Source organism: Elephas maximus, chromosome 13 (genome assembly GCF_024166365.1).
Source record: "Elephas maximus indicus isolate mEleMax1 chromosome 13, mEleMax1 primary haplotype, whole genome shotgun sequence".
Classification (NCBI taxonomy): domain Eukaryota; kingdom Metazoa; phylum Chordata; class Mammalia; order Proboscidea; family Elephantidae; genus Elephas; species Elephas maximus.
Window position 1 is genome coordinate 41,622,192 of NC_064831.1, and position 12,150 is coordinate 41,634,341.

General features: G+C 39.8%; 1 protein-coding gene across 2 annotated transcripts in view; it reads right to left on the reverse strand.

Annotated features, from left to right (window-relative positions):
- USP38 (ubiquitin specific peptidase 38) overlaps window positions 1–11,459 on the reverse strand; it is a 42,359-nt gene extending 30,900 nt beyond the window's left edge. Inside the window, exons 1-3 of one of the 2 annotated variants that reach the window (XM_049905781.1) lie at window positions 10,292–11,459; window positions 8,614–8,749; window positions 887–1,016 (exon numbers count right to left, since the gene is read on the reverse strand). In XM_049905781.1, the coding sequence (XP_049761738.1) occupies window positions 887–1,016; window positions 8,614–8,749; window positions 10,292–10,973 (948 nt within the window). In that variant the 5' untranslated portion in view covers window positions 10,974–11,459. The remainder of the gene's footprint in view (window positions 1–886; window positions 1,017–8,613; window positions 8,750–10,291) is intronic. The other variant, XM_049905780.1, reaches the window with a different exon arrangement.
- Window positions 11,460–12,150: the final 691 nt, after the last annotated feature.

Sequence of the window (12,150 nt, forward strand, 5' to 3'; positions counted from 1 at the left end):
GACGTCACTTTGAGAACTAAGGTGCACCTGACTGAAGCCATGATATTTTCAATCACCTCAAATGCATATGAAAGCTGGACAGTGAATAATGAAGACTGGAGGAGAATTGATGCTTTTGAATTATGGTGTTGGCAAAGAATACTGAATATACCAGGGACTGCCAGAAGAACGAACAAATCTGTTCTCTAAGGAGTACAGCCAGAATGTTCCTTAGAAGCAAAGATGGCCAGACTTTGTCTCACATACTTAGGACACGTTACCAGGAGTGACCAGTCCCTAGAGATGGACATCACACCTGGTAAAGTAGAGGGCCGGCACAAAAGACAAAGACCCTCAACGTGCTGAACTGACACAGTGGCTGCAACAATGGCTCAAACAGAGCAATGACTGTGAGGATGGTGCAGGACCGTGCAGTGTTTCGTTCTCTTGTACTGGGGTAGCTATGAGTTGGAACTGACTCAATGGCACATAATAACAAAAACATAGTGTCTTAGAAACCAAGTCAGGAAAGTGTTTTAAGAGGGACTGGACAATTGCTGTTGACAGGCCTTAGAAATGAACCCCGGATTAGCGATGTTAGAGAGCACTGGTGTCAAAAGTAGTTTTGGTAGCATGATGGTGGTCTAAGTTTGATTATGGGCAATTAAAGACAGAGTGAGTGGAGTATGTTTTTATGTTCAATATGTGAAAACAGTCCAAAATTATCTTAATTACCTATACTTCAGTGGCATTTTTTATTTCTAAATCCCATTTAAATTATTCAAAACAAAAATACAAGAACACATTCAAAGTTAGATGTATACAGCTTTACCCTTAACAACCTCAAATTAAAAAGACTGACTACTTGAGTCCATATATTCTAATAAATTTATACATCTCCACTTACCAGTTCTATTTTCAGCAAAGTAACATCTATCAAAATAGTAAACTTCTGGACAGCTGCCAGTCCTTTCAGTAGTGCAACCACCCATGTATCCACATGCTGAGCCAGTGGCCAGGACAGCCAGTCAATCATTCTGAAAATTGAAGGAAAACAGAACTATCAGTATTGAAAATATTTTCAACATTAGTTAGGAATAGCAAGAGTTACAGTATATCATCACTCACTTTGTGACTCAATATTTACTGACTTTGCTTGTAAATGGCACTGCCCAAGATGGAAAAATCAGTGTGATGGGTGCTTGTTTCTCAAGGAATTTCCGATTTTGAGAGTTGATTGTCTCTTATATTTAATATATTTCCATCAAAAAGGATTTCTGATATATCATGTTGCAGAAACACAAAATTTAAAATTTATGCTATACAGTCATATCAAGAACTTATTTAGGCAAATTTACTCTAAGAAGGCCAGATCAAGTGTAGACATTTGTAATAACACATAGATAAGATTCAAGATTTCTCCTTCCTAGAGGGTGAGAGTCTAATACGAAATACACTATTAACAGACTATATTTTAAGTTGTGAAACAGGTCTCTATCCCTTTCAAAATCTTATTATACGAAAACAACAAATGGCAACTTCAAACACAGAAAGGGCACTAAGTGTACAAATACCCTGATGGCCTCAATTTGCATTAATGAGTGTTTTTCTTCTTGAATATCAACCCAGTCTAACGGAAAAAAGACAAAGTAACATGGGGTCTGATGAAGACTGTCCCTAAAATTAGACAACCACCACAATGATGACTGGTATAACTCTTCTGGAAAGCAACTGGGTCAAAATGCTCATATTATTTGATTCGGTAACCTAATTTTTAAGATTATATACTAAGAAAACAGTATAACTATTATTGTATCATATTCTATATTCTATTAGATAAATACATAGTCCATTACTTAAAAAAATGGATTTTTGAAGTCAGAGTAGTCTGACCTTAAAATCTGAATTCCTCATTTATTAGCTTTTTGTTGTGTGCCATCAAGTCGATTCTGACTCACAGCAACCCTATATGACAGAGTAGAACCGCCCCATAGGGTTTCCTAGCCTGTAATCTTTACGGGAGCAGGCTGCCAGGTCTTTTCTCCTGTGGAGCCTCTGGTGGGTTCAAATCTCTATCTATCAGTTAGTAGCCTACTGCTTAGCTGGGGTACCCTAAATATGTATGCAAATTATTTAACCTCTCTGTATCCCAGTTTCCTCATCTGTGATTACAGATAAACATGGTTATTTTACAGGGCTGCCATAAAGATTATATGAGCAAATACAGAACACAGAAGTACTCATTATGAATTCTTCTCTTCCACCAAATACTAACATATTACAAGAAACCCCTTAACTGTACAAAATGTCAGATATAAATACTACATAAATATGCTATCAAAAGAGCAACTACCATGTTAAAAGGGCTGGCTTCTAAAAAATTGATGTTTTTTCCCCCACAACAGCTATGTTATAAGTATCTACACAAACACCAGGGTATTACCTTTATTTAAGTTTTTGGTTTTACAATTAAATTGTTCCATCAGATGTTTAGAGTGGTCCCAAAGTCCAAAATGCATGTCAACTAAAAGTTATCTGTATGTTCCCTCCATTCACCACCCAATTTTTTTTTTCTTGTTTTTCTGGCCATCTCCCAACAGTGGTTATAATTCATTAAAGTAGTCCCCGAGAGCTGTTCTACATTTTCCAACTGCTAATGGTCATAAGGTTGTGGCCACTATATATACATGGAATAGGAAAGTAGAGGTATACTTGCTTATACAAGGAATATATTCACTGCAGCATTGTTTCCATACGGAAAAACTGCAAACACCCTAAATGCCCATTAACAAGAAAACTGCTAAATATACTATGATACTGACTCTATGGGACAATACATAAAGTTTTAAAGGCTGAGGTAGGTCTATATGAATCTACATGAAAAGATATGAGATGTTGAATTAAAAAAGAAAAAAAAGTAACAAACCACTCAACATTGTACTATTTTTGTTTAAAAGAAAATAAATAAACATATACAGAAACGATGTGGTCTAGAGGAGGGGTATGCATGGGCACATCTTGTTCTGTGAACTCTCTGTAATGTGGGGAGTGGCACTATCAGAGGCCAGAGTCTCCTTTTTGCTCAGGTCTAAGGGAAGCACTGGTCAAGGGTGTCAGTAGGCACAGCGGAAATTTCCATTTGGCTATGGTTTTTCATCATTCCTCATCACCCAGCCAGCCTTTTCCTCTATCCTCTCCATTTCTGGCTCCCCATCTCATATGCCTCCATTCTTTCCTCATTCCATGTGAACCCAATCTCAAGGCCACCTTGAAGCAACATCATGTTAGAGATAACACAAACTTGAGGCTCTTCACTCAATAAATATTTGAGTCAGGGCTTCAAACCAGTTTAATCAAGACCGAGGAAGCAACACGGGAAGAAACCCAAATTTTTAAATTTGGGTGAACCAGAACCATAACCAGAATGGGAAAAATTACGGGGTCAAGCCCTGCTAGAAACCTAATCTCCTTCTTAGAAAACAAGGGCAGCGTACTGCTTTGAATGTGAGTCACTCTTCTCAGTCCCGGCAATAATCCACTCTCAGGCATCAGGCTCCTGAAAAGGCATACCACGCCTCTTCTGAGTCTCCCATTCTAAGGCTTCTAACTGTAATTTTTCCCGCTTCAGTTATGGTTCCGGGTCACCCAAATTTTAAAAATTCAGGTCTGTTCCAGTTTCACTTATTAGCAGTGGCTGAACTGGTTCACAGCCCTGATCTGAGTACGTGTTATATACCAGGTACTGTGTTAAATGTATGTGGTGACCCCAGGTATTGCAGAGTAGAACTGCGCTCCATAGGTTTTTCAAAGCTGTGACCTTTTGAAAGCAGATCACCGGGCCTTTCTCTCCAGGCGCCTCTGGGTGGGTTCAAACTGCCAACCTTTTGGTTAGTAGTTGAATGCTTAACTGTTTGCACTGCCCAGGAACTCGATGGGTCGGAATCAATTTGACAGCGACTGGTTTGGTTTGGGTTTTTTGCTGTGTTGGGCAATGGGAATGTAATGGCTAGTAAGATAAGTTTTCTGCCCTCAAACTGGCAAGAAAAGTTAGAAAATTTTTCAAAAGTCATGTAATTAATAAACCAAACCAAAGAACCAAACCTGTTGCCATCAAGTCGATTCTGAGTCACAGCGACCCTATAGGACAGAGTAGAACTGCCCCATAAAGTTTCCAAGGAAGGCCTGGTAGATTCAAACTGCAGACCTTTTGGTTAACAGCCGTAGCACTTAACCACTATGCCACCAGGGTTTCCGTACAAACAGTGGTACTTTATTTTAACTAAGGTCTGACAGAATGAAATGCAATGTAATATTTTTTGGTACACTTGAATTATGTTTTGGTTCTGCTTCAGTTTGATTGGGTTTGAGTATGTTCAAATCTTTTCAGGCACAGGCATGTCACAAGGATTTATATCTATGATCATATAGTAATCATATGTACTGTATTCCATACAATAAACTATGTATTGATTCCTACTAGTTTGAATTCTAAGAACACTTTACTTAACTCTGATGTACTAATTTATTTAAAGAACACTTAATTATAGTTGTAATTTATCTACTTTTTTTGTCTTATCTGCTCCATAAGACTGTGAGTTCAAGAGCAGTGATCTTGCTTTCCTTACTTGACTTGTATTTGAATCCCCAGCATTTGACAAAATGTCTAGTTAGAGGGAAGGCACCCTGGTGGTGTAGTGGTTAAGGACTCAGTTGCTAACCGAAAGGTTGGTGGTTTGAACTCACCAGTCACTCTACGAGAGAAAGATGTGGCAATTTGCTTCCGTAAAGATTACAGCCTTGGAAACCTTCTGGGGTGGTTCTACTCTGTTCTGTAGGGTCACTATGAGTCAGAAGCAATTCGATGACACCAACAACAACTAGTATTAAGCAGTTCATATTTGTTGAATAAATGAAACCATTTCTTTCTGTAGTTAAGAAACTGCATACAACTTTAAAACCTTAACATTAAAACCGGCAATATTATAAAAAGCCACAAGATGGATTTAATCTTAATTTATGGAGAATAAGACCAATTTTCACTTTTAGATGGCAGATTCAGGGTTGATCCAGCCTAGTCTTATTTGTCCCAGTGTTTTAAATATTGAGAAATTTCAAGTAGAAAACTAAATTTCAGCTTCTTTTAAAAAATCAGATCAAACAAAACTGGGATCAAATTCTTCTGTGGCAGTAGACATTTAGAGTTGGGTATAAGCTTTGTATTTTAGAAGGCGCTTGTATGCCTCAGTTAACCACATTCCCCACTATTCTCTTTTCCTATTATTTCACTTACACCAGGCCTTATTTCATTTATTAGTGTTACCTGCCTGGACCCCATATGCATACGCATTTGTGGTCCTCTGGATTATAGCATGGAGAGAGTATAAACAATCAAAAAAAAAAAAAATGACAGTAAAGTGTAAGTGTTTAGTTTGGGGAATACAGAGTATGGGAAAGTATAGGGTGTGAGGATGGTAAAAATAAACACTATTATTTTGTAACAGAGACCCCGTTTGATTACATTTTCCATGTAAGTAAGAATACTTACTTCAGGCACATATAGGTTAAACAGGATTATGTGGACTAAACTGAAAATGCAATACAAACTGGATCACATCTTCCCATGAACACAAACAGGTAAAAATTAATTTCCAAGTACATTTTGAAAACAATATAAATTCATAAGTAAGGGGATATGACAGTTTTTTAAAAAGCTGAAAAAGTTAAGACTACTTAAAGAGTGCTGAATGCCAAGAAGTGGAATTTGCACTTGATTCATGAAGCTGTGGAAGTCACTAGTCTTCTTGATCAGAGGAGAAAAATAAGCAGGTCAGGATGACTTTCAAAGAAGTGACATAAGTCACTGCTGGCAAAAAGACCGACTGGAAAACTCTGTTAAAACAATGAATGTCTAACTTTGAGGTACTTGGACAGAAAAGGGTCATTTTAAGAAATGTCTTAAAGAAAGAATCCAAAGGCCCTATTAATTATGTTAATTCACTGGAATGAAAGAAACGATGGAGTTGAAAATTACTTACATCTGTTTGTGCTGTTGGGAGGCCAACAACAGTACCTACCTCAGAAGTTTGTGGTGAGTATTAAATGACTTATGGCATGGGAAGGGAAATGTTAGCTATTATTTAATCCCACTTTCAGCTATATCCACAGGAATACAATTTCCTATGACATATTCAACCCAAAGAGAAAGAAACGCAAGCACTGTTGCAGTGATACTGACAAAGTAGTGCTGCTGCTACAGGGCATAGAAGGAGTTTCATTATGGAGAGATGGGTAAGTGTGCTTCTTAAGAGTAAACGAAGGATAAGAACTTCATATAAAGACTTGGAAATCAACCACATATAAATCAGAATTGATAAGGTGATAGTTAAGGGAAAAGGGAAAATAAAAAGAACATGTGTAGGAAGAAAATCCTAATAACATAGTGCCATAGGAGTTCTAGAATTTCTAGAACAGTGAATACAAAGATATAAAGATGAAAATAAAAACATATGACACCAGATATGACAAGATCACCATAAACTGAAAACAGAAGGGTTAGGAGCCACACACAGGAACAATAATACCTGTTTATATAGCCATTTCTCCAATATACAAAGCACTTTCACAAATCTCTGGAATTTAACGAGAGAACGAGCAATAAGATATTGCAACTACAAGTTACAGGCAAGTTGATTCAATTATGTTTAGCAGCAAAAGGAAAAAGAAAGAAAAGCTAGAAGAGAAATGGCTTTTAAATTTTGGAGCAAAAAGGGCAAGAAAATGTGGGAAAATCAAAGTCCCTACAGTTTGTATTATAGACAGTGAGAGTATACATGTATATTAGAGAGTATATGTGTAGCTTTCTGAGAACTCAACATAGATACTTACCTCATAACCATAATTTTGTAATAGGTGCACAGAAACCATTTTGTTCCAAATCCTTACATTTTATGTAAATGTACTATACATGCACACACGCATGCACGCACACACAGAAAAAAACAGGAAAACAATTACCCAAATATTACAAAAAAAAAAAAAAAACTGGCAGACAGGAGACAAAGGACAGGTAGACAGGGAAGTCTCAACTAGAAAAATACAGTCACTGAAATAAACTCAGTGGGATAAGCTCTATAGATGGGCATCTTTGAGGAGAAAATCAGTGAGTTGTAAGACATAACTGATGCTCTTCCCCTCAGAGAGCTACAGGGTTTATTTTTTATTTTCTTCACGTCTTTACTGTATAGTCACCTTCTCAGTGAGGCCTTCCTAAACCACTTTATTTAAAATTGCAAGCCACTGTCCCACTCCAACAATCTCTATCCCCCTTTCAACATACTCCATTACTTATTGTATTAAATCTAAAACAAAATCGAATTTAAGATGCTTAATCAGTTTCCATAAACTACCACTAAGACAGGAAAAGTCCTGCCAATTAAACTAGGTAAGATAACAACGACTGCATTTCCACATTTTCACACTTCTGAAATGAGGATGCATCTTCAAAGCAATGAAATCTATTAACTTATTGTCCTCTCACTAGAAAATAAGCCCAACTGGGCAGATATTCTTACTTGCTTTGTTCAAGGATGTTTTTAACACTGCCTTGTTCAATACATGTGATTTGAATAAATGAATGAATGATTGAATTAATGAAAGCAAGCAAGTGCAAAGTATAATAAGTTTACACCTAGAAACGTGAGAATAAAACTGCAAAACTTCAAGGATAAAGAAAAAAATATAAAAGCTACCAGAAAAGCTGACTACCCCAATCAGGCCTTCGAGCTGCTTCATGAGTGCTGAGAATTTGCATTTCTAACAGGTTCCCTGCTGAGGATTTGCATTTCCACCCTAGATATACCAAATCAGAATCTACATTTTAGCAAGATCCCCAGGTGATTCTTAGGAATAGCCTCCTGGACACTTGTTAGAAATGTAAATTCTCAGTGGGGAGCTTGTTAGAAATGCAAATTCTCAGCAGGGGTTCAAACCAGTTTGAAGCCCTGCCCACAAAAGAATCAGAATCAGATTGACAGTCAACTTCACACCAGCAACAACAGATGTCAGACAAAAAACGCACACGCAGTACTGCTAAAAGAAAATGACTATCAAATTGGAATTCTGTACCCTGCCAAATTATCTACTTAAGACTCTGGCGGGTGGGGAGGGAAAGACATTTCAAAAAGGCAAGGGCGAAGAGTATATCACTCACATATCCTGGTTGAAAAAGAAAGTAAAGCATGTACTTAGCTAGGAAAAAAGTGAGCCCAGAGGGAAGAAACAGGGTTGCAGGAAACGATAATGCGCAAGAAATTAGTAAAATATTATGATAATCCAAGTAACTCCTGAATGTACAGTAAGTGTATATGTGTGTTTTTTTTCAGAATTAAAAAAAAAAAAAGCTAAATTGGAAATGGATTTGTGAATTACTCCGATGCCTTATCAGGGAAATAATAGGGTGAAAAACCCATTCCAATTGATTTGAAAAATTCTTATGTATCCTTAGACAGTTATATATTTGATTTTATGATTTCAGTTTTAAATATTCCACTAAGTCTTTCAATACCCACAAAATATAACTGAAAATATCTCCTCCCAAATCTACAAATTACCATTCATAGTGCTATGAAGAAGTACCTGCAAAGAGCTTGGGTCATACTTGCATCTTTTACATTTGGATCCGTAGTAAGGCTCCTGATGAGAACTGTAATCATCTGTAGAGGAATATGCTGCACAAGGCTTGCCAATGCTACAGAAGGTTCAAATGACGCATCTGTTTTTTAAATTAAAAAGAAAAAGGAATATGGCAAGGATGTTCAAGTATTGAGAGAAAACACTTTACCAAAAAAAAAAAAAAAATTTTGCAGCAAAGGTATTAGTAACTTAGGAAGCAGTTATACTACACCTCATGGCAGACTCTAACTTATACAAAGAAAGTAAAATTACAAAAATGATAGACTAAGAGTAGCAATAACCACTCGTTCCATGGACAGAACTATTACAATATAAAAACTATTTTTCACTATTGCTATATTTAGTACATGTTACTTTATTTTTTGCATTTTTTAATATTGTGTTATTGTTGTGCTAAAACATTCATCTGTAAAACAGAAATCAGAAAAAAATACAAAGTATCATTTCAATTTCCACTTTAGACCCTCCAAAGGAATTTATAACTATTAACTACAGTAGTCAGGTTACACTGTCCTAAAGAAGACTTTTTAAATCTCTTCGACAAAAAGAAATTAAGGTGAATATTTTCTGGGACTTTGTTTAAACTACATAAAAAGTACAGAAATCCAGTATTAGAGCCTTACTGCTACAGTTGAAAAGGTTCTGGGGAAACTTAACAGCAATGACAAGATAGGTAACACAAAAAAAAAATTACAAAGAAAAATGTAAACAACAAAACCTAACTCAGACATCGCGTATATATTGTTGGTAATTCTTTCATAAACATATTTAATTCATCAGAATGCATGGAGCTTGTTAAAATATCCGTATTTCTGGTTCTCACGATAAAAGTCCCCACTGGTGGTTAATCAGGGAGACCGGCTGTACCAAGTGACATAGAGGAGGTAGATATGGTTTTGGACCGATTCCTCACAACTTAGAGACTTGGAAGTTCCAAGGTTGAACAAAGACTGTAGATTGACTGATAAAATTTCTGGGTTGGAAAGTATTTTCTTACCAAGTATCACTTGCCCTCCCTCCCCCTTCTCAGGATGCAATTCACAGATGCAATTGCTAACACATAAAAACACTTAAGACCTCATATTCCTCCCTTCTCTCTCATTCTGCCACCTGTATCCCCTTCCACACACACTCTCGTAGACAGAAAACGTCAATGCACTGTATAGTTAACTGGGATAGTCCAGTAATAAAACCAACTGCACAGTCTGTGAATACAAAAACTGGAGAATTCAAAACAGGGAGAAAAACCTGATTACACAAAACGATAAGAGTCACTACAATAATAATATGGGAAACACTATTACGCTACCATTAGTCACTAGTAAACCGAAGCTTTATACAGCATGTCATCAAAGCATTCAATAACTTCCGCAGAGGCAGGGTAATTAAGCAACTTTAGTGCCAGATCTTAGGCCTTGACGTTCTCAATCTTGCTGATGGGAACGCTGCCTGTTTTTTAAGGTATTTAAGTCACTGCCTACAAAGGATGGGGAAAATTTTGGCTGAGCGTATCCATTATCAATATCTTCAAACTAGAAAAGCAATCATGGCTTGTATGCGTGTGAAGGTGCGGCAATACTGCACTTCCAAGAGGTATTCTCTTGAAACACAACGGCCTTACCTGTGGAAGAGATGCTTGCAAAAACTTCTTGCAGGGAAGGCAGCAGTGTGGAGGGCTCGGCCTTCCAGATGTTCTGCAGCAAGTTACTCACTTTTGTCACCTGGGAGACATATTCCCGCAGCTCCTTCTCCTGGGTGGACACACACTGGAAGTGGCCTATCGTCCGAACCAGCTGCTGACAGAAGGTGATCGACAATTTCCCCTTGGGGATGCACTGCACGAAGTCGGTCAGGAGGTCACTCAGGCGGGCACACAGCTGCGGCTCTGGCCTCTCGCACACCATCCGTAACACCTCTACCTGCAGCAGGCTGAAGAGGTCCAGCACCGATGGGCAGCTGATGATCAGCTTCAGGCCGTTGTGAATGTAGTCCAGGATGGCTACGTCCTTCCTGTCCAGCGAATGGTAGCCCTGCTGAAGTAGGCCCAACACAAAGGTCTTGTTGAAGAAGGACTCGAACTCTGGTCGGTGGTAGCGTGCGTAGGCCTCCAGCACCTGGTGTCCCACCTGCCGCTGGAAAGGGTCCTGGCCCTCCAGGATGAGCCGGGTCGTCAGGTCAAACATGGCCTCGCACTGCGCCTCGTCCAGCCAGTGCTCCGCCGACTCCACCACCTTCCGTATAATCATCCGCTTTAAGGGCAGCGGGTGCGAAGAGCTCACCAGGCCCTCCAGGATCTTGTCCATTGTCGCTGCGCCGCAAGGCCAGGGCCAGAGGGTACGGAGAGGGCGGCGGCAGCCCCGAGAAGCGGCAGGAGAGCCCCGGGACCGAGGCGAACTTGGCGCGAAGCAGCAGCGGAACTGGCCACCGCCAATGCTGCCTCAGCAGCCACATTTATCGTGCAGGGGGACCCATCCAAGTCCGAGCTCGAGCTGGAGAGCGTGGGGCGCGTAAGGAACAGCACTGCTCGCCGTGGCCCTAAGGAGCCCCAGGCTTAAACGCTGCGCCTCTCCTCGGGGCAGGTGTGGGTGTCCAGGCTCCGGCAGGACGGGGGTAAAATCCGGTCCTGGGCTAAGTCAGGAGTCGCTGACACGAAGGGTGCCAAGAGGAGCAGCCGGCGAGTGGAAAGCAAGGCGAATACCCTTGACCCGGATGCAGAAGACCCAGCAAACAGGAAGTGAGGGACGTAGGAACCTCCGGAAAGGCCCGCCCCTCTGCGCTCTCCTTACTCCGACATTCCCAGCTCAGCACCCCTCCTCCGCCTCCACTCGCAGACTGCCCCCGGCTGCGCTCGGACCCACCCCTCGCTTTGCCCCGTCGCTGCCGCGCAGGCGCGGCCGCCTCCAGTGCCGGCGTGCGGCGATGCTCGCGTCACTGGGCCGTGTGTGTCGAGTCATAGGTGGGCTCGCGGTGGAGCAGCCCGGGTGGGACGCTCTGGAGGTGGTCACCGCCGGCTGTTCTGTGTTGGTTATGTCCGGGTCCGGCTTCTCGTGAAAGCTCAAGAAAGACCTATTTGTATAAAATCTTAATTAAAAAGTGTCGAAAACTCGAGAAGAGGGAGAAATTAAGGAAAAGAACTCAAACTAGTACCGAGGAGAAATTGTTTTATTGTGCCGGCTGGTGCCTGAAGAAATCGGCTAGGTTTTCTGATCAGTTAAGAGTTCATAAATCCGACTGTCCTTCGTTGTGGTTATTAAAGTAAGGTTAGTACTGGTTGCGGCATACTTTTTTTTTTAAGGAAGAGGTAAAGGTATCTTTATTTGTAGATAACAAGTTCTTATATGTAGAATATTCAGTGGACACAACCAAAAACTTGTGAGAATTCGTAAACAAAGCTTAGCCAAATAAATATACAAAAACCAATTGTATTTCTACACATTAAAAAAAAAAAAACACATTAGCAGTGAACAATCAGCATCAAAT